At 48.5% G+C, this 27,383-nt stretch overlaps 2 protein-coding genes across 3 annotated transcripts in view; both read right to left on the reverse strand.

Moving 5' to 3' along the window:
- Positions 1 to 2,629: 2,629 nt before the first annotated feature.
- Positions 2,630 to 16,951, reverse strand: BATF3 (basic leucine zipper ATF-like transcription factor 3). The gene is made up of 3 exons (XM_049868252.1): positions 16,851 to 16,951; positions 13,926 to 14,030; positions 2,630 to 3,273 (listed from the first exon to the last, which is right to left on the reverse strand). Exons 1-3 carry the CDS (start codon positions 16,926 to 16,928, stop codon positions 3,088 to 3,090), a joined length of 369 nt encoding a protein of 122 aa, XP_049724209.1. The 5' UTR covers positions 16,929 to 16,951; the 3' UTR covers positions 2,630 to 3,087.
- Positions 16,952 to 19,551: 2,600 nt separating this feature from the next.
- NSL1 (NSL1 component of MIS12 kinetochore complex) overlaps positions 19,552 to 27,383 on the reverse strand; it is an 87,312-nt gene continuing 79,480 nt past the window's right edge. Inside the window, exon 5 of one of the 2 annotated variants that reach the window (XM_049868376.1) lies at positions 19,552 to 20,214. In XM_049868376.1, coding sequence (XP_049724333.1) covers positions 20,135 to 20,214 — 80 coding nt within the window. In that variant the 3' untranslated portion in view covers positions 19,552 to 20,134. The remainder of the gene's footprint in view (positions 20,215 to 27,383) is intronic. The other variant, XM_049868375.1, reaches the window with a different exon arrangement.

A 27,383-nucleotide genomic window follows, 5' to 3' on the forward strand; every position in this document is an offset into this window, starting at 1 on the left:
CAGCCCAACAAAGAGCAGCTGGGAGACTTTCCATCCCGAGGCCTGGCACGCAGCAGCAGCGTGAACACAACCTGACAAACCCACCCTCAGCAACCTTTCTACTTTCCTCCTGGAAATGACAGTTTCTCTGGTTTATACAGAATCTTTCCTTTTTCACAGGAGGAGTTGGACGCTGAAATGAGACAGCCCCTAATGGTGCTGAGACCTTGCTGAGGAGATTCTTAGAGGCCGAGCTCGGCTTTCCCACCACCAAGTGCAGTCCAGTCTAGTTGTGTCAGAGTAGAACTCTGCTCCACAGGGTTCCATGGCTGTGACCTTTCAGAAGCAGATCACCTGGCCTTTTTCCTGAGGTGCCTCTGGGCGGTTTGAACCACCAACCTTCTGGTTAGTAGTTGGGCACTTTGCACCACCCAGGACTCAATACTCTGGAGAGTCGTATCTTCAGCCATCTGGGAAGGGAATCGGCCCCCAGCACCATGACTCTTTACCGTGGGCAACCCTAGTTTTGGTTCCTGCTTCCAAATTGACTGCTTTGATATCAAAATGTGAGTTCAAACTAATAAATACACAGCTTAGGAAGGAAGGCAAGTCTCTAGCCCCCTGCAGACAGCAGTTAATTTAAATACAGTTCTTGATGGCAGAGAAAAGAATTAGCGTCTCACAGCACAGCGGCTGGATCTGGGAGTGGAAGACAGGATTGACAAGGCTGGAGAGTTAGCCGGGGACGCAGAGGAATCAAACCCGATGCCCAGGTTTGTGTCTCAGCAGATGGTGGAGACCTTCATTAAAGAGGTAAAGACAGGATGAGGTAACGGTGTAGCTTCAAACGTGCTGAGTGGGCACACTGTGAGAGGCCCCCTCAGGGACCTGAGGGCCAGCTGGACGGCAGGTCTGACTCAGGACAGACTTGGGTTCTGGATACAGACGGATTTCAGGAGGCAGGTCGGCTAGAGGGATCAGCCAGCCAGGAGAACGTGGAAGCACTGCAGGATCAGGGAGCAACCTGCAGAGTGTAAAGTGCCCCTATGCGGCCGAGAAGCTGCTGGTTGAAGGACAGCAGCAGCTGAGCGTCTGCATGTACGAGGCACTAACATTCACATGTTCACACTCAGGCACACAGTCCCCTGGACCCAGGCTCTGAGGCCACTCTTCACAGTCTGGCTGCTTTCCCGCAGTAGACAGTCCCAGCTGTCCTCGTGAGGAGCTGGCAGGAAGTACCACCACTAGACACCAGCTGAACAGGACCCCACCTCAACTCACCTCCTTGTTGCCCAGCTTCAGCCTGACCCTACCTACTAACTCTAAAGTGAAGCTTGGGGGTCTCGTCTGGTTCTGCTACTCACCTTGAGCAAGTCTCTTTCTCTCTGAACCTCAGCCGCCTCATCTGCGAAGTGAAGGAGTCGGGCTGCATGATTTTAAGGTCTCTTGCACTAAAAGAAAACCCTGGTGGCGTAGCGGTTAAGAGCTACAGCTGCTAACCAAAAGGCTGGCGATTCAAATCCACCAGACGCTCCTTGGAAACCCTATGGGGCTGTTCTACTTTGTCCTCTAGGGTCACTATGAATTGTAATTGACTCGACAGCAGCAGGGTTGGTTTTGGTTTGCACTAAAAGATCCATCATTCCCCTGAATGGCTGTATTTGGAAAGCTTTGGTCTGGTATCCCCAGCAGGCATCAGCCTCCCAGTGCCTCTAACTGGAGGGGTCCTGCAGCCTTCAACCAGTGCAAGTCGGAGGAGGCCAGGTGGTCTCCAACAGGAGCGGGAGCCTCTCCATGCAAGGAGCTTATGGGGAGCAGTCGGGATTAGTGATTGTATGAAGTCAGCCAGACCACCACCCCTGGACAGAGCTGCCCTCTATTTCTTTCCTTTTCTTTCTTTTTTTCCCTTTTTAAATCTTCTACACTTGCAACAAGAAAACTTGCCTTTCTGTTCTCATTTCTTGTTCCCTTTATGATGGGACGGCTCCACCCTCCACAACCCCTGTCTTGTTCCAGGGAAGATGAGAATTAGAGGGGTGTGGGGAGTGCTTTCCCAATTTGCTTTCCTCTCTGGGGTCAACTCTCATTCGCTTGGTTCTGCTTTTCCTGAAAGAATAGAGCTGGGAGGGACTTTGAAAGGATATTGCTCCTCTCCTTGCCTACCTAAATATTTGTTTAAGTAAGGCAGCAGGTCTCCCCCTATTCCATTGTGACTCAGGCTAAGATAGAAATAAATTTCCTGTCAGATCCTGTACCTACTATGGAATGGTGAGGTGGCCTGGGAGTGTATAGAGTGTACAGTATGGAAAACCAGCCTGGGGTAGAAAACCTTCCCAGACAACCCAGCATGGGTATGAGAGCTGGCGAGCACCGAGGGCTGAGCAAAGCACAGGTCAAACACACCCCTTCTGACCCAGCTAGGTCTGCCTCCTGAAAGCATAGGGGTGGCAGGGAAGTCCCATTGTCCACCATGGATGTCTACCATGGACGTCCACCACAGATGTCCATCATGTGTCTTCACCATGGGTGTACACCACAGATGTCCATCATGTATGTCCACCATGGGTGTACACCACAGATGTCCATCATGTATGTCCACCACGGACATCCATCACAGCTGTCCACCACGGATGTCCACCATGGATGTCCACCATGGATGTGGCTGCTGGGGAGACACACAGGAGAAGGAAGCAAGACCCATGAGCCACAAAAACTGGAGACCAAAGGAGGCCTCTTCAAGAAGAGAAAGTGTGTTATGTCTCTAAATTCCAAGAACCTGGAGAAAGGAAGGACTACAATAACCATCTTTATTATCCAAATTCTGGAGGAAATGATTCTGCACACAGCGGAACCTACTAGCTGCCAAAGTGGATGAGAAGTGACGGAAGGTGATGGTGGCATCCTTGCCTGCGTCTGCTCAAGGGCTCTGGACGTCAGGCGCCTGTGGGGCTCTCTGCTGAGCCCGGTCTCCTGAGGACAGGCCTCCTCAGCTTCTCGGAGGAGGCAGGGTGACAGGTCCTCCTGTGCACAGATGCTGAGGGAGACTGCTCATTCCTGGGGTGAAGAAGGCCAGGCTCCTCGCTCCAGGGAGGAGGATGTCCTCCGGCTTCACCGGGGCAGACAGCCAGCTACGGGGTCCGGCCGAGGCACGGACACGAAGTTCACGGGGCAGAGCAGCAGCGGGCACATCTTCTCGTGCTCCTTCAGCACCTCGCTCAGGTGCTTCAGCTCCTCTGTCAGCTTCCCGATCTCCCTCCGCAGCACCGTGTTCTCTTGCTCCAGGCACTCATACTCCTGGGAAAGAAGACAGTCAGCAAAACTATTTCCAAAATGAGACTCCCTTCCTCTGTCCTCCCGGCAGCTGTGACCCCCACCTCCTTCCCCCAGAACTTGGCCTTTGTCAGCCCCACTCTAGCTCTCATATTTGTCCGTTTGGTTCACACCTCTCTCTTCTCACTAGACAGGTGCACGGGGACAGGCCTTTGCTCTTTATAACAACTGTCCCACAGGGTTTCCAAGGAGCAGCTGGTGAATTCAAGCTGCCAACCTTTTGGTTAGCAGCTGAGCTCTTAACCACTGCACCACCAGGGCTCCATAACGACTTTACTGCGGTATAAACAAACAAACAAACAAAAACCCAGTTGCCATCAAGTTGATTCTGACTCATGGTGATCCCACATTGTGCCCTCCATAGGGTTTTCTTGACTGTGACCTTCCAGAAGCAGATCACCAGGTCTGTCTTCCACAGCACCTCTGGGAGGGTTTGAACCACCAACCTTTTGACTGGTAGTCATGGATTCGTTATATTCGACATAAAACAAAACGGACTCATTTTAAGTGTACAATTCCATGAGTTTTGTCACATGTACACACCCATGTTGATCAAGATACGGAATGTTTCCTTCACCCCCAAAAGTCTCTTCGTGCCCCTCTGCAGTCATTGCTCCCCACCCCCAAATGCTGAACTGCTTTCTGAAAGTCTTTGCTGGGTTCACTGCTACACCTTCAGCACCCAGACCAGCACCCAGCACGTAATACATGTTTGCTGATTGCAAGAATAAATGGAAAAAAAAAAAAAACACCTTTTGCCTTGGATTTGCTTGAGCGCTTACTTGTTATGTTTCCACTGTATCAGCAGTTACAGAGGCTCAGAACTGAAGGGATCATGGAGACCCCTCAGCCCAGCCCACCCAGCGTAGAGACCTTCCGTCTGTTAACTCTAGTCCTTGCCCCTTCTGAACCGCTCTATTAAAAAGCTCTTCCTCATGGTTGTTGGGTGCCCTCAGGTCGATTCTGGCTCACAGCAACCCCACATGTAACAGAACAAAACGTTGCTTGGTGCCGCGCCATCCTCACAATCGTTGCTATGTTTGAGTCCATTGTTGCAGCCACTGTGTCAATCCACCCTGTTGATGGTCTTCCTCTTTTTCGCTGACCCTCTGTATACTGACCCATAATCCCTCTCTCCTTCAAACCCACCCAGTGGGCTTGGTTCAACTTTATCGAACCACATAAAGTAAATCCACCACTTTTTCAATGTCACAGTTCTTAAAACATTAGAAGACAGGCCTACGCCCTTTCCCCTTAGCCATTCTCCTTCCTGAGCTCAACTGTCTTAACTCCCCCAAGTTCCTTGGGTGACAGGACTCCCAGCCCCTCTGCCCTCCTGGAGACAGCCCCCGATACACACTCCAGTTGGGCAGAATCTCTGAGACAGTGCTGCTCCCCAAGTGTAGTGCCTGATTCTGGGGTGGGCTGGCCAAGGGAGGACAGATCGTGGTGGGCCCTCCCTATGCCGACCCAAGTCTTCAGCCACCCGTCACTGCTGATTCTTCCTGAGCTTGCGGGGAAGTGCAAGCTTCACCTACAACTGCTGCTTCTGAGTCTGTGCCCGGATGGCTGACGTTCTGGAGCTTCAGAGTGGGACTTCACACCATCTCCACGAAACCCCACTCTGTAGTGGGACACATTCCAGTCTAGCAAAACCGTTTTCAATCTTGGCAGTATCATCTCATGGATTAGTGACACCACACAGCTTTCCACTGTCCGTTAGCTCAACAAGCAGGTGTCCCTTTTCTTCATCTAAGTTCCACAACACAGCCAATCATAGAGCCTACGGCTGCCAACAGAGACCTCTCTAGGCCGACAGACTTATTTAAAAGGTGCTGAGACACCATTTCCCCTCCTTTCTAGGTTGATTCGTATCGTTAATGCCATGCATTTCCTGGGTTGGGGACCCAAACTTATTACCCATCTTGTCTCTTATTAGAGAGATACCACTAAATATCACTAAAGAAAATCATTTAGAAAGTTTTTGTTACAGCCCCTGCAGACACATGCAAATTCTCAGCTCTGCCCCTGGTTGTCCACCTCAACTGGCTTGTCTTCTTCCTTTTCTGTGTAGGCACAGACCAGGCCCACTACCTCCAGGAAGGCTTCCCTGATCATAGCATCTATCTGAGCCACATCTTTTACTGTGTGTTCTATTCAGTCTGGAACCATGTTCAATCTCACTTGTGTTAAATAATGTCTCTCCTCGAATATCAGAAGCGTATAGCACCTAAAAGCCCCCGCTACCCTCCCCTGCACCCCTGCCTGATGGGCACAGCACCAACACCTATGCTCAGTGGCTTCTCAGCCCTTGTCCTCTGTCTCCTCTTACCCTCTTTCTTCTCTCCTACCCTCTCTAGGCACCTTCCTGCCTTTCAGGACCTAGGAGCCCAGAGGGACTGCACGCAGAGGCCATCTGAGCCATTCCTCTGTCTCCTGCCCACCCCAGGCAGCCTTCCAGCGTGAGCTGGAACCCTCTCCAAGGCAGCAGGCCTCAAACCTCTCCCCAGACTGCCCTGGGTCAGACTGTGGCCATTCTCACTGGAGCACCGGCTCCACCTGCCTTCAGTCCTCCTTCATGCCTCCCAGCCCAGCCCCTCATGCTCTCCTTTGGTCTCTAACAAGCTGTGGTCCTGGAGTCAGAATCCAGCCTATAAACCCAGCAACAAAGCCCTCCATGGCCAAGAGCGGGGGTCGAGTGGGAGGATAGAGATGATGAGTGAGGTATCGTGGGAAGTACAGCAGAGAGTGGGACAGGCTGCAGTTCTGCACACACACGCATGCATACATGCATGCAAAGACATGTGCACAGGCACACACATACCTGCACATGCACACACACACACATGCACAGACACAAATGCACACAAGCATGCAGACACATGCACAGACATATACATACGTGCACACATAGACATGCACAGGCACACATGCATGCACATACATGCGGGCACACATACAGACACATACACACGTGCACATTCATGCATGCACACAGACACATGCACAGACACACACATTCATGCTCCCATGTGCACACATACAGATACATGCACAGACACACATACGCACACATGTGCCCACACGTGCACACACACATGCACACACACATGCATGTACATGCATATATGCACACACGCATGCACACTCACACACACCCCACCCTGCAGCTGGAAAACGCTCTTCCCCATGCAGTGTAGTAAGAGTGGATCTGAATGGTTCCAACGAGCCAACATTTTAATTAGATTCTAAAGGACAGGAAGCAAGTACCCTGGGTGGGACAAATGGCTAAGCACTTGACTACTAGCTGAAAGACTGGTGGTTTGAACGCACCCAAAGATGGCTCGAAAGTAAGGCCTGGTGATCTGTTTCCAAAAGGTCACAGCAGGGCCCCATGAGTCGGAATCAACTCAGTGCCAACTAACAACAAGCGAGGGTACATCTCAGAGAAATGGGTGTAAAGCTGTAAAGGCTCTGAGTTTCCAAAAGTAAATTTCTATAAGCTCATGAGACCCACAGACCAGGAAGCTCTCTGCTTTGGGCAGAATATTCCATGTGTGTTGAATTCTCTGGGGAGAGTCTAGCTCCTGAGCTGTATCCCTGGAAGCCAGAAGTCCTGCCTGCTGCCTTCCTGAGGTCCCATCGTCTCCACCAAACCACAGCTCAAAAGGCTTCAGAGCTGCCTGTCCTGGGGCCACAGGGCAGGCCCACATTTGTCGTCTCCTCAGGGACTTTCTCTTCTGGGATTTAATTTTTAATCATAAATCTGCTGATGGACTTTTATCGAGCTGAGGAATAAGGAGAAAAGAAGTCAAAATCTTCTTTCTATAAAATAAGAAGACAATCTGGGAGGGGAGGAAGAGCAGGCAGAGAACACCAAGTGGGAACAAATAGGAAAGGAATAAAACCCACTTTCACACTATGAAGAAATTACTTGACCTTAACACAAACGGAAAGTAAAGAATATTAGCCCCTTTGTCATGTTCAAAGAGATTATCAGTTTAGTTCAAATCCTGCTGAGCTTCCAGTCATTTGCATTGGGGTCTGATGTCACTTCGCTGCCAGGGAACACGCTGCAGGCAGAGAGCTAGACAGCCAACTCACCACAAGCCCAGCCCTGGCTGGGGCAGCAGTTCTCTACTGGTGGACCCTGGCCCCCCACGGGACTTCTGGCAATGCCTGCATACATTTTTAGTTGTCACACTCGGGCGAGAGGTGCAATGCATCTAGTGGGTAGAGGCCAGGGACGCTGGTAAGTATTCTACAATGCACAGGACAGCTCCCCACACAACAGAGAATTACCCAGTCGTTTTTAGGAAGCCCTGGTGGCATAGTGGTTAAGAGTTATGGTTGCTGACCAAAAGGTTGGCAGTTCCAATCTACCCTGTGTTCTTGGAAACCCTATGGGGCAGTTCTACTCGGTCCTATAGGGTCACCACGAGCCGGAGTCGACTCGACAGCAACTTTAGTTTTTTTTTTTAGGGCCGCTGCGAGTCAGAGTGGACTGGATAGCACGTTTTTTTTTTTTCTTTCTTTCTTTTTAGCGTCAATAACCCATTGCCATTGAGTAGATCCTGACTCAAACCTACAGGACAGAGTTGAACTGCCCCATTGGGTTTCCAGGGAGTGGCTGGTGGATTCGAACTGCTAACCTTTTGGTAAGGAGCCGAGCCATGGCGGCACAGTGGTTAAGTGATACAGCTGCTGGCTGAAAGGTCAGCAGTTGGAATCCACCAGCCGCTCCTTGGAAACCCAATAGGGCAGTTCTGCTCTGTCCCGTGAGGTCGCTGTGGGTCAGAATCCACACCAGCCGCTCCTTGGAAACCCAATGGGGCAGTTCTGCTCTGTCCCGTGAGGTCGCAATGGGTCAGAATACACAGCAACGGCTTTGGGGTTTTTTTTTTTTTTAATGTTAATAGTGCCGTTGTTGAGAAGCCCTGGGCTGGCCATCTTAGAGAGGTTGTCAGGGGAACAAGGAACTGTCTGGGGGCATTTGGGTTCCAGGGAGCCCTGAGGCAGAGGAAAGGATCAGGGACCAGAGGTGATAATTAGGATGAGAAAGAAAGGAGCACGAGAAGGCCACCAGGAGGTGACAGGGCCACCACAGACCCATTTCACAAGTAGGAAAGCTGAAGCTCTGAGGGATACAGTGAATTTCCAAGGTCACACAGAGTTGGGGCCAGATCCCTGATGTCAAGGTCAACTGCGACTCTCATACAGCAGCAGCAACTCTGCTTTCTTTTGACAGTGCTGGGGCCCAAATTTCCCCATGGTGGTTACCAGCAGCAAGGGAGTGTAAGAGCCCAGAATTTTACAAAAAGTCCATTTCCAAGCCTTGAGCTGATACACTTCCCAGCAAGAAAATTGTGTCACCAACAAGGGCTATACAAATTAGTGTCATAATCAGTTTCTAAACCAAGTGGGTACTGACACAAAGCACTCTCTTAGAACGTGCAATATCTGAAAGAACCATGGTAACGCATACCACAACCATATTGCCCAAGCCCTTGTCAGTTTAAGACATTTGGGGCTCTTTAGGATGGCATCACTGCCTTCGCTTTCTGACTCAAAATTCATTCTCAGTCTGACACCTTTGGGTGCCCGACTCGAACCAGTCTGACCCACTTCTGAGCCACGATTCTCCTTGTCTCAGAGACTGGGACTGCTCATTCGGTCCCTTGTGTGGATGTGGGCTTGGGTGTGTGCCTGGTGTTCGGAGATGAGCAGAGGCTGAAGTTCCCATGAGAGTTGTAAGCACACTGAAGAAAGATTGGAAACCTGCAGTGAACAGTGAGGCACACAGACACTGTTAAGAACTGCTTCTCATCAATACAGTCCAACTTCCAGCAACCACAGCCTGAGGGGAAGACTTCAGCTGAAGAGTGACCCCAGCCCATCTCCCCTTTCCTCCCCTCTGAGGAGGCCTCGCCTTGATGGTTAGCCTTTGGACTTTGGCGATGAAGAGCTGAGAGGGAAGGGAGGTGGCCAAGAGACCCAGAGACTCATAAACGCCGGGCAGTGGAGGAGGGTTTTCAGGGTGTTGAAGGCGAGGGAGGCACAAGAGCAGCTGAGGTGTGGAAGTGAGGGGCAGGGGAGAAAAGTGGAAACTTCAAATAAGTCTTGCTCAAAATATTCTCTGTGGTACTCAAGAAAGACAAGAATTTGAGTTACTTCACAATCCTTAACATGCTACCCCAGAGTGTGGGGCTGAGGGATGAACGAGGGAAGTCCTTTGACGGGTTCATATCTCCAGGGAGCAGCAGGAGTCATGGCCATCGGGTGGCTGTTTCCTGGACCCCTCAGTGCTCCCAGTGAGCTGGCTTCACCCCAGGCTTGGGGAAAAAGTTTCCATACACTGTGTGTGTCCAGCTCTCACCTTCCTCATCCTAGAAGTAGCCCAGAGTTCCTGGATGATACAAACAGGCGCCATCTTCCTACAGATGAAGCCACTGTCCTGGCCTCCCCAGCACTATTTTCAACAACGCTGGCCTTACCAAGGCCTCCTCATCTACCTCCGAAAAAATCAGCCACTGAAAACCCTATGGAGCACAGTTCTACTCTGACACACATGGGGTCACCATGAGTTGTAATCAACTGTACGACAACTGGTAGACGTGGCCCAGGAGCCCTGAGACCTGAGTGGATTTCTATTGTGACCTATAGCAATGTTCCCCAACTCACTGGGAAATTATAAAATTATTCTTCACATTTTTTAAACAGATACCCCACCCCTAAAATGCTTTTTAAGTTTAAAAAAACCGTCATTCAATGTTCTACCACTAAACAGTCAGCCACGCAAAACACAGATGCCCGTAACTGTGATGTTCAACCTGGAAGGAGGCTGGGAGCAAACAAGAAAGGGAGTATTCACGTAGCACCTTCCAGCCCAGAGACAGTGTCCCTCTTGTTCTGCACACATTTGGGTATGGATGGATTTTCAGCTCCCTGTGCCAGCCACCCATCCCCCCGCACCTCTTTTGACCAATGGCCCTTTTGAGCAGCTAGTGAGGGAGAAGGTGTGGGCTACAGCTTTGAGGTCTTCCTACAGACAAAGCCACTGTCCTGGCCTCCCTAGCATTATTTGCCAACAATGCTGGCCTTGCTGAGGTGACCTGCCAGTGGAAGTAATCCTGATATGTTCCTCTGGCTCCACAGAGAGAGAGGAGAGCCAGACTTTCCATGGAGAGAGCAGGTTTCAGACCAACAGCCTCATGTCTGGATAGCGCAGCTGGCCTGACCGGCCATGTGGCACGGTCTACAGGGAGGAGAACATACTACGATCCTCGGGACGGGCCCTTCACTCCACGGTTCCAAGAGGATTCAGGTGGGAGCAAACGTGGCACGAGCTCTAGTTCCCACGGCAGCTGGCTCACTCGGCTATCAAATCCAACAATGACGGAAACTGAGAGTGACCCAAAGCTCATTTGAGCATCTTTGTTGGTGCTGTAGTAAAGTTATGTATTTGTTACCTTCAGTGGTAAGCAGAATAATGCCCCCCCCATCGCATTTACATCCTAATCTCTGTTACCTGTAAATACGCTACCACACGTGGAGAAAGGGACTTTGCAAATAGTATTAAGTTAAAGATCCTGAGAAGGAGAAATTCTCCTGAGCCAGGTGGGCCCCATGTCATCACAAGGGTCCTTTTAAGTGAAAGAGGAAAACAGGAGACATGATGATGGAAGACGCGTCAGAGCGAAGCAGCAGGACAAAGGCTGCTGGCATTGCTGGCTTTGAAGGCGGAGGAAAAGGCTCCAGCCAAGGAATCTGGGAAGCTTCTAGAAGCTGGAAAAGGCAAGGAAATGGATTTTTTCCCAGAAGGAATGGAGCCCTGCCAATATCTTGATTTTAGCCCAGAAAGACCGATTTCAGATTCCTACCCTCCAAAACATTAAGACGGTAAGTTTACGTGGCCTTGAGCCACCAGCTGTGTCCCAGCAGCTGCAGCAGATGGACACAGCTTCCTCAGGACAGGGACGAGATCTTCCTCCTCTCTTTGTGACCCGATGGTAATGCCTTGCCCACAGTTAACCAGTGGCCGTGGAGCTGATTCTGACTCGTGGTGACTCCGTGTGTGTTTGAGCAGAACTGTGCTCCGCAGGGCTTTCGATGGCTGATTTTTCAGAAGTAGGTCACCAGGCCTTTCTGCCAAGGTGCCTCCGGGTGGACCCAAATCCCCAGCCTTTTGGTGAGAAGCCAAGCATGTTGAACGTTAACCATCTGCAGCACCCAGGGACTCCTGCCCACAGCAGTGCTGAATAAACATGTGTGGGATGGACCAGTTCAGACGCGTTCCATGGAAGATCTGTGTCCACTACGCACACAATCACTTGGGACTTAGAACTGAGTGTCCTCCAGTGTTTTTGATATTAGTGCACCTGGACTGGACTAGAAGTTTCTTGAGGGAAAGGGCCCTGGCTGTCCAGCTGCTGTCTGAACACGGGCCGTGTCCTCACTCTGAGCTACATGTCCTTCCTGAGGCTTATTTGGTAATGTGAAACTAGAACCACGATTGCTTCAGGAGCAGGGGAAAGGAAGAAAGGACATCACAATTCTTGTGCAGAAATTTCACAGAACTGACGAGGGCTGGGAAGGGCCTTTCCTGGTCTGGAGAAACCCTTCCAGGCACACTTTGGGGGTTCCTGTGCCACAAAGTCTCGGTAGATTTATGCAGAAAGTCAGCCCTTGGAATCACCTTGAAACAAAAATTGTCCTAACAATCTCCTCTTTCTAGGGCCCAGCCTTCCTATGCCCAGGCAAGAATCTGACATTTATAAATTACATCATCCCATGAATTTGTATCAGTAGGTGACCCCTCCCTGGATGTTCCTACTAAACCCGTTCCCTGTTCATCGTTAAAGGAAGGGTTTTGGAGATTGCTTTCCCCACCCCATAATACCCCCATCCCCCATCCTAGCCTGGGCTAGCTGAGACAATACGGCAAGACAGCATGGCAGGAGAGAGCCAAACTAAACTTCTTGATTCTTCTCATTGCCCCAGTACAAAGGACAACAGCACAGACTTGCATCAAATCGTCCGATAGATCCTTGCATTCCTTCCCAGCCAGTTTCTGACTGAAACAGCCCCCACGTCCTGGCTGTAGGATTATGCATAGGAGGTGAGAAAAATGCAAGCGTTTAGGAGAAATCCCTGGCTCCCGATTGGGTGATGAGAAAGGTGTTAACTCCATTAAATACAATCTGAAGATAGTGCAAAGGGGAAGTTCCAGGGCAGACAGATATTCTGTTATGAATAGGTTGCACCCGAGGGGTCTCAGCAGACCCATGTGGAGACACTAAGCAGACACTGGAGGCTTGGGTTCAGGACAGAGGTCCTGCCTCTAGAGATATACACCTGAGAGTCAACCGTGTTGGGAACTAATGCTGAAAGAATAGATTAAATCTTCCAGGGTGAGAAGAAAAGAGGGCAGAGTTCAAAACCTTGTCGACACCAACATTTAAAGAAACAGAGGGAAAAAAGAAAAAAAAGGCTAACAAAGAGATCAAGAAAAAGTGACACAATGGGCAGAACTAGGAAAAGTGGTTAGTTTTTAAAAGCTAAATGGGAATGTCTTCAGGAAGAGGACGGTCAGTGCCATCTGCTGTTCCAGCGAGGTCCAGGATGATGAGAGCAGAAAAAGGCCCCTGGACCTAGCAGGTACAGGCATAGAAGCTTTGGTAAGAAGTATGTGTGCACATGCGTGTGTGTGTGCATGTGTGTGCGAGTGTGCATGTGCATCTGTTGCAAGGTGGGGTGGGGTGGCAGAAACCAAATCCCAGACACCCAGAGCATTCTGTTGTAAGTAAGCTGCACAGAGGTCCTTCCTGGAGAGACATACCTGAGAGCCACCTGTGTTGGGAGAATAGATTAAATCTTCAAACTACGTCTGGGACTGAGGACATGGAGCCAGTAAGTGTAAGATCATTGTTCTAAGTAGGGAAGTGAAGGAAGGAAAGAAATGGAACAATAGGAGCTTGGGCGAAAACCAGGTTTGAGAGGAGGTTTTGTTTGGTTTGATAATGAAAGAAACTTGAGTGTGAGAAGGAACCAGTGGGTAGGGAGAAATGCAAATGTCAGTGAGCAAGGAATCAGAACACTGGGCTGAGGGACCATAGGCAAAGCTCCATGGCCCCAGTGAATATTGCTGGGTGTTGCTGAATTGGTGATGATGGACGGGACCTCATCACCAGCCCCACAGTCAGGGGTAGATTATCTAATAGGCAAGGTAAGCATGGTGCTTACCCTGCTTACCAGATCGTCTGTAGTGAATTGAATTTCATCAAAGATGTGGTGAAACACAGGTGAAATTGTTCATTACAGGTAGGTAAGTAAGCACAAGTAAGCCTGTGCTTACCTTGCTTACTGGTCATCCATCCCTTTCAGGGGTTGTAAATTTGAAAACAGGCTTTGATTCTGTAGGCAGGTGCTGTGGGGTTGGGAGAAAGAGAGATGCCAGCCATACCTAGAAGTAGAATCTTTGACATGGTGAAAAAATGTGAAATTGTTCACTACAGACGATCTGGCAAATGAGGTGAGAACCTAACCCTGACCCTAACCCACGGTGCCAGGCCAAAGGACCACTCTTCCCAGTGGCTCCACTCCAACCACAGTCTTACCTCGTGGAGTTTGTCAGCCTTCTGGGTCTGCTTCTTCCTACTTCTCTGAGCAGCAACACGGTTTTTCTCTCTTCTTCGGACCTTCCTGTCATCATCTTCTGGACTCTGGGGGAAAGCATTTGGTCAGATGTGAAGTTGAGGCTCCTCACCTCACCCCTCTCTGCTTTCTCTTTTCACTCAGCATTGCCAGTCACGCTTCACCAATTTATTGCAGTGTGCAGCACTTGTTAGGTGTTGTCCAGTCAATTCCGGCTCATAGTGACCCCATGTGACAGAGTAGAACTGCCCCAAAGGGCTTCCTATGCTGTAATCTTTATGGAAGCAGATCACCAGGTCTGCTGGATGCCACTGGGTGGGTTCAAACCACCAACCTTTCAGTTAGCAGCCAAGCTCTTGACCATTGCTCTACCAGGGCTCCTGGGATAACTCTAGCTCTTTGTTAAGAAGCACTCACCAGGCTTAGCTGCTAATCCCCACAACCACCCTGAGAAATGGGTGGTCTGACCACTATCTGAAAGATGAGGAATAAGAAACTCAGAGAGCTTAAGGAACTTGCTTCAGGTATCATGGCTAGTAAGCGGCTGAGTGGGAAGTGGAACTCAGGTCTGTTGGGCTCCAAACCAATGTTCGTAAACCTTTCCAGGGCGTGTGCAGGAAGACTTGTGGTGCTCATCCAAGACTGGGAAAGCAGAGAGCACCTGGAACTTGCTGTGTGCCAGGCTTCCCCACATCACGCACAAACAGGTGCCTTTATACTGTATGCAGATCACGGTTACAACTAAATGCAACCACATAACTCCACCAACAGACAACGTGCTCATGTGAACAATGCTTGGCTTCCATTTTGTTTCAGAAGTCAAAGTGAATCAGAAAGCAAATTTTCAATGTATCTTGAAAGTTTTTATATGAGTTTTAGCCAAACTTAGTCAAATCCTGCAAGAGTTATCATGAAACAGGCAGGCAGAAAAATGCGCTTACCATGATGAAAACACGTCACTCCGTTACAGAAAACATGCAGAAGCAGAATAGTATTTGCTTTCCAGACCCTGTGAGAACACACCAAGGTAGGGGGGCAGGGAGGGAAAAAGCGCTACCCTTAAGAAATCTAAAAACCAAGAGGTTACCCAAAATGGAGCACAAATACAGGAAAGACACTCAATTATTAATATTAATAGAAAACAAAACACTAACAACACAAAATGATCATTTTATCTACTCCTGTATTCCAAATAGGTGAGACACACATCATCCCTCCAAGTTACTGCAGGTAAAGAGATTTTCAGTGAATGTGAGTATGTAAGAGTGTAAAAGGGGAAGAAAATAACACACAGAACAAATAGGAGTGGTCTGGAGACAGTGCTTAAGAGGACAAAGTGTAAAAATGAAAGCTTCTAGGGGCAAAGAAGACTTGGTAATCATAACCAGGACACCACAGTTAGACACTCAAGAAGTGTGAGAAAGAAAAGGAGTGAGAAAATGTGGTGTAGAGGGCAGAACTTCAGTTTTAGAATAACATACACCCTGGTGGTGCCTCTTACTACCAATATGATGGTGGGTAAATGGCTTAAATTCTCTCAATTTTCAATTCCCTCATCTATTGTAAGTGTGATTCATTTTTTTTCAATAAATACTGGCTGAGCACCTACCGCCTGCCAGCCAGTGTTCTAGGCACAAGCCCTGAACAGACGGTGGGTGATCTCATGGGGCTTCCAAGCTGGCAGCCCACTGCTAGGGCTCATAAGATAACACGTGATTTTTGTCTTCAAGCTTCCAGCACACAGCACGCCCTCAATAGGCCACTTGCCTCTGCCGGGGTTGCTGCTGTTTTTTATTGCCTCTGCCACAGGGCTTGCCACCAAATTTTGCCTCTTCACTTCCCATCATCCTAAGTCATGGGGCACTAGTCACTCTGCAGTGAGGCAGCCCACATCCTGCCCTCTGGGCGCTGACCCTCGACCTGGGCTTAACCACGTAGCTGTCCACACCTGACAACCCAGCAGAAGAAACAAAAAATCAAGACAGAACATACTGAGACAGTCATATAACTATTAACCATATTTCATTTAATCCTCACGAAAATCCTGAAAGGTGGATGTTATTATATTCATTTTACAGATGGGGAAACCGAGGCTCAGGGAAGTTAAGCAAATTGCCCAAGGCTACTCAGGCCGTGTGTGGCAAAGCCGAGTCCTGAACTTAGATCTCTGAGACTTAAAGTCACCGATGACATTATGTGCCAGGCACGGCGCTCGGTGGCGCCATAAAGATGAAAAGACCCAGTCTCGGTCCTTCACTGGAAGCAAAGCTGGCGGACGGCCCTGCCTGAGCGCAGCGTTGTCCGTTTCCCGCGGGCGCGGTTGTAAAAGCTGCCTGGGACATCGCCGCCGAAACCGACTGGACGGGGACGAGGGGTTTCCTCTAGCGCTGGGGGTGGAGGGGGTGGAGCCTGCGTCCATTGCCGGGGGCCCCCACCCCACGCTCCCCATTCCGCCCGCAACTGGAGCGTGTGCTGGGAGTGGCTCGGCGCCAGCAGCCTCCCCGGCCGAATTCCCCTCTCCACGCCCTGGCTTTCACCCGGAGTGGCCAGGAAGGGCTAGGCGCTCAGGCCGTGGGGCAGTGGCGCCCCGGACAGCGTGGAGCCCACGTGCGGGGAGCGCGGCCGGGCTGGGCCAGCCAGGCGTCGGCGTCCTGCCTCCTCTCCCCGCCCGGGGCGCAAGAGCCGGCTCCCCATCCAGGCCCCGCGGGCACCGTGAGTGCGCCAGGGCGGCTGGGCAGAGACGCACGCAGGGGCCCCTGGTCCGCCCTCCCGCCCGCTCGTCTCCCGGAGCGCCCTCCACCCCCGCACCCCAGCAGCCACCACCCCGGAACCCAGCGCCCAGCTCCTCGCGCCCCGGGCGCCCCCACTCCTGGGGCCCCTGGCACTACCTGCGGCTGCGGTTGGTTCCCGGGCGCCGCGACGCTCCTCTGCAGGACACTGCCGGCCGCCGGGAGCCCTTGCGACATGCCGGGCGCTCCTCGGCCCGACCGCCCTGCCCCCGGCGCTGCTACGGGGACCCTCCCACCCGGGGCATCCTGGCTCCCCGGCACCTGCCGGCCGCCCGGCCCCTTCCGCCCCGCCCCCGCGGGCTTCCCGCTCTCCCTGTCGGCGGCCGTGGCGCGCGGTCCCGGGGCTCCCCACCCCAAGGTCCGCCCTCGTCCTGCCCGTCCCCACGCCGGGCCCGCCCCTCCTTCTCCCACCCCGCCTCGTTTCCTCCTTTCCCGCCCTCTCGCCGCACCTCGGGGTCCCAATCCCACCCCGGGCGCAGGTTTCCGCTGGGGCCCTGCGCTTCGTGGAAGTCACGTGGTGGCTCCGAAACCCGGAGGGAACGCGAAGCCCACCCGCAAGAGGCTACACTGGGGTGGGCATGGGGGGTTAGGGAGGCGCAGCGCGGCACAGCCTTTGGGGTCCCTCGGCCGCCCCTGAGGAACTCGGGCTGAAAAACACGAGTGGGTGGTTTGGCTTGGTGGTTTTTTCCCGGTCCCATCACAGCATCTTCCTGCGCATCCGTCACATCTCGCCAGCCGCTCACAGTCCCGGGACTTTCTCCGCAGCCATTAGTCAGCCTGGCGCCCGAGGCGCTGCCCTCCCCACCCTCACGCCCTCCTCGGCCCTCGGCTCCCCAAACTGGGAGGTGCAGGGAATGGAGACGGACCAGCCGGCTTCACCAAGTCCCACCGCGCACCCTGAGGGTCACCCCTCTTTTCACCAGCCCCGCCGAGCTTGTGGGAGGGAGCAGACGGGGAGGCCCCGAGGGTGAATTCCCAGGGAGAGGGGGCCGGTTGTCCCAAGAGAAACAGTGACATTGACCTCACTGGACGTCACCGTTGACAGGTTTGGGGATCCGGGCCCCCCCCACGCTAACGTTAAACGCGCCAGATCTTATTTCTTTTTCAAGATCAAAGTGATCTACAGGTCAAGATGCGTGGCTGTCACCACGCCGGTGCCGAAGTGGGAGTGAAGTGGAGGTGCGCGGTGCTTTCCCCTCCACCCGCCTGCCAGTTAAAAGAGGCGACGTCAAGACAAAATCGTACATGGTCCCAGCAAAGAACTAACGAGCGGTTACGGGTTTGTGGTCTGGATGCTGTCAGCACCGGGAGAGAAAGATAACCGCGAACCCGGGGGGTGGGGGCGGGAACTCCGACCAGAACTCAGAAGTGCTGTCCGGGTGTGGTCGTTAGTCCTTCGGGCTCAGAGTGCGGCAGGCGCAGGGACGGACTCTGACCTCAGCCCAGTGCCCCTAGCTCTCCTTCAGGTCGAAGACACTCTCGAAAGCTTCGAGACGGTGCTTCGGTGAACTTGGCTGTCTGGCCGAGGTCAGGAGAGCGAGCGGAGATGTCTGTGAGCAGGGGTCCTGAGAACGCAGGGCGGAGATGCAAGGCAGCCAGCGGGAGGGCACGGGGGACACAGCCCGTTACAGCCACAGTGCCACCCACTACAAGGTCAAGGGAAGCAGAGCGGAGCCATCTCTCCTCGGCTCTGTTGCCTGGGTTTCGCCTCTCCCTTGTATTTCATCACCGAACATACCCCATGGAGGCTCCTGGGCTGTTACTTTTGTATCCCACGCCGGTACACACAGGGCGCCTTGTGCAGCATGCTACACACAGCAGGTGCTCAATTTACTGACAAATGAAGCGTGTTTCAGCTGAGCCCACATTCTTGAAACTTAAAAAGACTCTAACAAGTTAGGAAAACCTCTGGGGCGAGTGGTGGTTAATTCTGAGCAGGGCTTGCATCCCCCCATCCCCCCCCCCCCCCCCGCAAGGTGTTCAAGAACAGAAAGGGCAGGCAAAGCCCGGAGCAGACGTTAGGTGCACTCCCAGCTTCCTTCTGGCTGGTGTCGGTTTTCTGCTCTTACTTAACCACACCACAGTCTAAGGCATTTGTGGCTGTACCTGCTTGTCTCTGCCCCGGGAGCCTGGGCCTTGTCCCGGCACACAGGGACTCTCCGTTTAGGCATGGCCTGGGCTGTCATGTTAGGCAAGGCTACCTTCACATACCTCCAAGGAGGAGTCGATTAACTGCTTAGTGTTTAAGGAACAGATCAATTTGACCTACATATCATAATCAAAATTAATGGATTAGGCAGTCAGATATAGAAAATAAAATTAGGGAGATAAAACAGAATTAAATCCTTATTAAAGCCCTGGGAATAAGACCACAAGGAGAGAATTATCTAAGACTAAAAAAAACTAAGGCATGAAGAAATCCCGGTGGAAAGATCTGGACTGTATACGAATGTTAAACGGTTTTAGACGACAAAATAGCCAGAAGTTAAAAACAAATATACTAGGAAAAATATTCATGATAAACATGACAAAGGGTTAAGATCTCTATTGGATCTATAGGTCATAGAAAGAAATAAGAAAAATATTGGGACGAACCCCAAAGGCAAATTGCTCAAGTGACATGAACTGGAATTTCTCAATGGAGTTAAAAAAAATAGAGATAGGAAAAACACATATTAAAATAAGAAATTTTTCAAATATTGAATTACCAAAACAAAAGGTTATAATGTCAAATGCTGGTGAGCGTGTGGTGAAATTATTACTCTTGTATTTCACTAGCATTGTTACACATTGGTGCAAATCTATTGGAATGCAATTTTATTGTAGCTTTCAAGAACCAAAAGAGAGACACCACTTATGACTCAGTTCTCCCACATCTAAAAAAAATCCTAGGAAGATAGTTGAAAATAATGAGAAAAATACTATTGCACTAAATATACATAATAACATTCTTAAGAGTGAAAAATTATAAGCAACATAAATGTCCAATTGTAGATGAATAACTAAATAAAACATGGTGCAGCCACTGGGTAGAATAGTGTACATTTTTAAAATTACAAGCATGCAGACAAATTTACTACATGACAGACTGATTTGCTATCAGGTAAAGTAAGAAAAACAACCAGGATACAATAGTACATGTATAACACATGTAACATTATGTAAAAATATGACACATGTAACATTATATAAAAATGTATACATATGAGAAAAGACCAAAAGACCAAGGTAACAGTAGCTTTTCTCTCATGGTGGTGGGTTTATACGTAATTTTCTTTTGTCTGTTTTTTAAAACTTTTTGAAATTTTGTTTTATTATGTTAACATTTTTAAACATTTTTTATTTACAGATGATATTCCCTTCCTTGACGCTAAGGTCAGTTGTCATCCCAGAATGGCAACAATGCTCTGACCAGGTGGAATCCTCTTGTTTTTCTGTTGTATTTTCTGGCTCATTTTATCACCTTTAAGTCAAAAGGAGAAAGAAAAATGAAATGAAGAAAAGATAAACAAGCCCAGACATTTCAAATGTCACCTTTTCCTCCTCTGCCTTTTCTTTTTACTTGTGCTTTTTTCCTTTGAACTGAGAAGAGAAATTATATGATTTGGCGATTTCCTATTAATACCACAATGACCTTGGAGTGCAACTTTGGGGATAGAGAGAGGAGGTTTACAGCTCAGTGACCACATTCTTTGGTGATTCCCTTCACAAGAAAACAGTTGTTTAAAAAATGTGACTCAAAGGCTAGAAAACCTGGTCACCATTTCACCTTTGCCTTTTCAGTAGTTGAACTTTCACTACTCTTTCTCAGAGGGTGGTCCCGTGGGCTTCCGGTGGGACTAGAGAATAGAAAGTTTAAGGCAGAGACCACTGTGTCTACCCTGCTGTTGTGTGCCAGGCAGGGTTCTAGGCACTGGGATACAAGGAACAAAGCAAAGATCCACACCTTCACAGAGCTTACTCTAGAGAAGGGAGAGACGGACAATGAGCAAACACAGCATGTTAGTTAGCAGTACGATCTATGAGAAACATGAAAGCAGTGACCAGCACTAGGGAGTAGTAGAGGGAAGGTTTGCATTTTTGAATATGGAGGTGGAGCAAGGTTTCCTTGAAAGAGGTGAACCACGGGAACATCTGGTGGAAAGGGGCTCGTGAGGCATGAAGGGCAAAGGCAAAGCCCCATGGGAGGGTGGCCGGTCATTCCTGAACTGCAGGAGGCTCCCATGGCTGCAGTGAAGTGAGAAGGTGGTGGACACCAAGACATGGGGGCAGAGAGGTAACGGGGCCAGCCAGGTCATGTAGGGCCTTTGGGCTATTTGGCTTTTACTCGGAATGAGATAGGAGAACACCAGACAGAGGGGAGACAGGATCTGACTTCAGTTTTTACAGGACCACTTTGGCCGCTATGTTAAGAAAACACTGACAGGCGCAAGGAAGAAACAGCCAGGTGTCTGTCGCGGTAACCAGGAGAGCAGGAATGCGGGCTGGGAGGGAGTTGGAATCCACGGGCCGAGGCAAGTTTTCCATGCAGCTAATGAGCTCAAGCTTCAGAGCCTTCTGCTTGCACAGGCCCCTTTCAAGGCACAAGGGGCCACAGTATGTTCACATGGTCATGCGTTTTCATAAAACTTGCAAAAGTGGAATATTTTAAACATAATAAGATCACTACATCTTCCCACCCCAGCTCCTTTTCAGTCCCCTCATGTCTGGTGATGTTGAAGTCATGAGACATTTTGGAGACCCTGTGGAGGAGAGTTTACTTGGGGGTGCATTTATAGATTGGGGTGTATGTTTGTGGTTTGCACTTGTTCTGTGTGGGGTCACATTATCGCCAGTTGTACAGCTTCCAGGACTACTCTTGCTGCTATTCTTGGGCTACCTCACCCAATAGCATGGGTTGTACCGAGACACAAACACGTCTTACACTGCCCGCACCAGGAGTATGTGGGTGCCCGAGGAGACACAAGGGTTCAAATGCCAGAAGCCAGCATGTGGAAATTCTTCAAGTCATTAGACACACAAAGCCGCAAGCAGAGGATTCAGTTCTCATTTAGGTCGAATCAAAACAGGACTCTCTCCTGTTGGGAATAAAATGATAAATGCACCACGCTGAAAACCAAGCCCACTGCCATCGGGTCAGTTCTGACTCACAGTGACACTGCCATCGGGTCAATTCTGACTCACAGGGACACTATGGGACAGAGTAGGACTGCCTCAGAGGGTTTCCAAGGCTGTAGTCTTTACGGGAGCAGACTGCCACAGCTTTCTCCCATGGAGCACCTGGTGGATTAGAACTGCTGACCTTTTGGTTAGCAGCTGAGCACTTCACCACTGTGCCACCAGGGCTCCTAAATGTACCATAGTTTTATTTTTTCCTTTTTTTTAATGAGAGTGGTATATGTGATAAAGATTTGAACATGACATTTTAACGGCTATTTGGAAGGATGCTGCAGACGTGTTGGTAAAACAGGTCAGAAATTGGACTCCCCCACCGTGCATCTGTCGGCATGTCACACTGTGGCAGTGCGCATCTTGCTATGATGCTGGAAGCTCTGCCACTGGCATTTCAAATACCAACAGAGCCACCCACGGTGCACAGGTTTCAGTGGCGCTTCCAGACTAAGACAGACTAGGAAGAAAGGCCTGGCGATCTAATTTAGAAAATCAGCCAGTGAAAACCCTGTGCATCACAATAGAATATTGTCCAATGCGGTGCTGGAAGAGGAGTCCCCTAGGTCAGAAGGTGGTCAAAATGCACTGTGGCCGCAACAATGGACTAAAAAATACCAATGAGCGAGAAGATGGTGCAGGACTGGGCAACATCTCATTCTGTTGTACATGGGGCCACCGTGAGTCAGGGCTGGCTGGACTGCAACTAACACCAGCTAAGTCTCTATCTTCCCATTATCTATTCCACTTGTGTGATAATCTCTAAAAAATAATGTCATCATTTTCTGGATTATAACTGTTTATACTAACACAGAATTTGGCCAGAGTCAAAAAGAAAGAAAAGAAATCACAGACATCTAACTTGCTTGTAGATACAGTGCACCACCCTTTGTCATCTCTACATTTATTTATTAAAGAACTGAGAGAAAAATTATATAAAATTAAAGAACTGTAAAGGCAGATAAAAGTAAGCAAAAAAAAATCAAAATTTTTCCAATATCAATAATCAAATCATAATTTAAAATTTCAGATTTATTGGAAGCAATTATTCATTAAGGGGAAAAGATAAATGTCAAATGGAAGGGATGAACAGGCTCTTGAATTACTTTGTGATCCAACAACGAGGCAGAGTGAATGACAGAACACTCTGGGAGAACATTTATGTTTCTATTGCTCTGGCCTGAAATATTGACACTGATGAGGAAACACCAAACCCATAATATGCCCCCACAATGAGAAAGAACATCTGTGACAAGCTGGTTAATGAGTGTCAACCATTCTAAGAGTGTTGAAGATGAATCACTGAAAAAGAAAACACGAAATGTCCCGAAATATTACTATGCATACGAAACAACTTGATAGAGGGTTTCCCAAATCTGACAATTCTAAAAAAAATTACATGACATTACCAACGTGTTATGAAGCTGAAAGAAATTTTCTAAACTATGAATGTTTTCAAAAGTAAAATTCCTCTCAGCCACACAGAAAAAAAAAAAACACAGAAGGACTGGGTTATCTCCCTACCCTTTCCATAGGAATTCGTTGTCTTAAGAGGCAAACAAAGACATGTAGGAAAAAATCATTATAGAGGTATGTCAGCAGGGTAGGTAATCAATATGTTACTCTTCTTAATTTTTTAATGTTTTTGCTATTTATTTGTTAGCTTTTTAAATTTGTAATTTGTTGTGCTTTTCTTAGAAGGGAAAAATTACTTATTTTTCTATTCATAATATTCCTTTTTGGAAAATAGGGTATTAAGAAAAAGGCTGTATTTTCAAAAGTTTGCTTTTGGGTTGGATGTGGGGTATAAGGAAAGGGTAGCAGTCAAGAACGACTCCGTAGTTTGGGCCTGAGCACCTGGAAGGCTGGACTGCCATTGGCTGGAATGAGGAGGACGTGAGAGGAGCAGGTTGTGGTTAAGGTCAGGAGTTCTGTTTTAGACATGTTACATTTCAAATGCCTAATACACACCCAGGAGCCCTGACAGCACAGCAGCTACGCTGGGCTGCTAACTGAAAGGTTGGCGGTTAGAATCCACCCAGCAGGTTCCTGGGAGAAAGACTTGGCAATCCACTTCTGTAAAGATTACAGCATTGAAAACCCTATGGGCCAGTTCTGCTCGGTCAAATGGAGTCGCTATGAGTTGGAATTGACTCCACGGCACCCAACAACAATACACATCCGAGAGAAAGTGGGGATCAGAGGACTGGATGATAACGGCCCCAGGAGTCAGGAGAGGGGTCTGGGCTGCATGGCTAGGGTTTGGTGTCACCCAGTGGGGTAACTCATGGTGTCCCCTCCCATGGACCGACTCCCATGCCAGACCATACGGAATCCTTAGGAACGTCTATTATCAATTTTAATCAGAATAATATGTGATAAATATAGTTGTAAACTGCTAAAATATAATATTTCTTAGATTATATGAATAGTAACAACAAAATTGTTTTGTAAAATTCCAACATTGTTGGTTACGTTATTAGGTACTAAAGTAGAAGAATTTTTTTTCTTCTTTTCCTTTAATTACTTCTTAATTCTTGAAAATGTTATTGATAGACATCCACAAATACTACTTACCACAATCACTTACCACAATATTGTAGCTAAAACAACAGAAAATTTGACAAAATTAGCGACAATAAAAACACCAGCAGCAAGGAGAAAAGCGGCGCCTGCTTGCAGCTGTGCAGAGGAAACCATGTGATTCGAAGCACCATTGTAACTGGGTAATAATGCAGCTCTGGCCAGAGCATATTGTTGTTGTTGTCAGGTGCCAACGAGTCCGTTCCGACCCATAGCGACCCTGTGCACAACAGAACAAAACACTGCCCGGTCCTGGGTCATCCTCACAATCGTTGTTATGCTTGAGCTCATTGTTGCAGACACTGTGTCAGTCCACCTCGTTGAGAGTCTTCTTCTCTTCCGCTGACCCTGTACTCTGCCAAGCATGATGTCCTTCTCCAGGGACTCATCCCTCCTGACAACATGTCCAAAGTATGTAAGACGCAGTCTCGCCATCCTTGCTTCTAAGTAGCATTTCTGATTGTAGTTCTTCTAAGACAAATTTGTTTGTTCTTTTAGCAGTCCGTGGTATATTCAATATTCTTCGCCAATGCCACAATTCAAAGGCGTCAATTCTTCTTCAGTCTTCCTTATTCATTGTCCAGCTTTCACATGCATATGATGCAATTAAAAATACCATGGCCTGGGTCAGGTGCACCTTGGTCTTCAGGGTGACATCTTTGCTCTTCAACACTTTAAAGAGGTCCTTCACAGCAGATTTACCCAATGCAATGCGTCTTTTGATTTCTTGACTGCCGCTTTCCTTGCTGTTGATTGTGGATGCAAGTGAAATGAAATCCTTGACAACTTCAATCTTTTTTCCATTTATCATGACATTGGTCCAGCTGTGAGGATTTTTGTTATTTTAAAAAAAAAAAAAAAAATTTTTTTTTTTTTTTTTATGTTGAGGTACATGCAATCCATATTGAAAGCTGTGGTCTTTAATCTTCATTAGTAAGTGCTTCAAGTCCTCTTCACTTTCAGCAGGCAAGGTTGTGTCATCTGCATAATGCAGGTTGTTAATGAGTCTTCCTCCAATCCTGATGCCCCATTCTTCTTCATAGAGTCCAGCTTCTCGAATTATTTGCTCAGCATACAGATTGAATAGGTATGGTGAAAGAATACAATCCTGACACACACCTTTCCTGACTTTAAACCACTCAGTATCCCTTTGTTCTGTACGAACAACTGCCTCTTGATCTGTGTAAAGGTTCTTCACGAACACAATTAACTGTTCTGGAATTCCCATTCTTCGCAATGTTATCCATAGTTTGTTATGATCCACACAGTCGAGTACCTTTGCATAGTCAATAAAACACAGGTAAACATCCTTCTGGTATTCTCTGCTTTCAGCCAGGATCCATCTGACATCAGCAATGATATCCCTGGTTCCATGTCCTCTTCTGAAACCGACCTGAATTTCTGGCAGTTCTCTGTCGGTGCACTGTTGCAGCCTTTTTTGAACAAACTTCAGCAAAATTTTGCTTACACGTGATATTGTTCCATAATTTCCACATTCGATTGGATCACCTTTCTTGGGAATAGGCATAAATATGGATCTCTTCCAGTCAGTTTGCTAGGAAGCTGTCTTCCATATTTCTTGGCATAGACGACTGAGAACCTCCAGAGATGCATCCGTTTGTTGAAACATCTCAATTGATATTCCATCAATTCCTGGAGCCTTGTTTTTCGCCAATGCCTTCAGAGCAGCTTGGACTTCTTCCTTCAGTACCATCGGTTCCTGATCATATGCCACCTCTTGAAATGGTTGAACATCGACTAATTCTTTTTGGTATAATGACTCTGTGTATTCCTTCCATCTTCTTTTGATGCTTCCTGCATCGTTTAATATTTTCCCCATGGAATCCTTCACTATTGCAACTCGAGGCTTGAATTTTTTCTTCAGTTCTTTCAGCTTGAGAAATGCAGAGCGTGTTCTTTCCTTTTGGTTTTCCATCTGCAGCTCTTTGCACATGTCATTATAATACTTTACTTTGTCTTCTCGAGAGACCCTTTGAAATCTTCTGTTGAGTTCTTTTACTTCATGAATTCTTCCTTTTGCTTTAGCTGCTCGACGTTCAAGAGCAAGTTTCAGAGTCTCCTCTGACACCCATCTTGGTCTTTTCTTTCTTTCCTGTCTTTCCAATGACCTCTTGCTTTCTTCATGTATGATGTCGTTGATGTCATTCCACAACTCACCTGGTCTTCAGTCACTAGCGTTCAGTGCGTCAAACTTATTCTTCGGATGGTCTCTAAATTCAGGTGGAATATACTCAAGGTCATATTTTGGCTCTTGTGGACTTGCTCTGATTTTCTTCAGCTTCAGCTTGAACTGGCATATTAGCAATTGATGGTCTGTTCCACAGTCAGCCCCTGGCCTTGTTCTGACTGATGATATTGAGCTTTTCCCTCATTTCTTCTCAAACTGACAGACAGGTAGGGGAGAGCATATTAGAAGGTTCAAAAAATAAATTAGCAAAGGTGTATTGATATATGTAAGCTGGGCTTACAAAAAATGTTTTCTTTGTTATAACTAAACTTGGATATTTTAATAGAAAATAATAAATGTCTGCTGAAACACTGCATAAAAATTTTATAGACCATCACTTTGGTGTCACCCCCTCTGACAGTGTCACCAGTGGGGTCTGCACCCCTGCACCCCTCTAGAGCCACTGCTGAGCTGGGGTATACATTTTGAAGTCATAGCTTACAGATGACATTTAAAGCCATGGAGTCACCAAAGGAGAAATTCAGAAAGAAAAATGGATGCTGAGAATGAGCCCCGGGCACTGGACACGAAGAATCCGAGCTGAGGAGGAAGTGTGAAGATCACAGAAGAGGAGTGACCATTGTGATGGGAGAAGAAACAAGAGACAGATGTCCTGGAGGCCACGAGGAGTG

The sequence above is a fragment of the Elephas maximus genome, chromosome 24, assembly GCF_024166365.1.
Source record: "Elephas maximus indicus isolate mEleMax1 chromosome 24, mEleMax1 primary haplotype, whole genome shotgun sequence".
Classification (NCBI taxonomy): Eukaryota; Metazoa; Chordata; class Mammalia; order Proboscidea; family Elephantidae; genus Elephas; species Elephas maximus.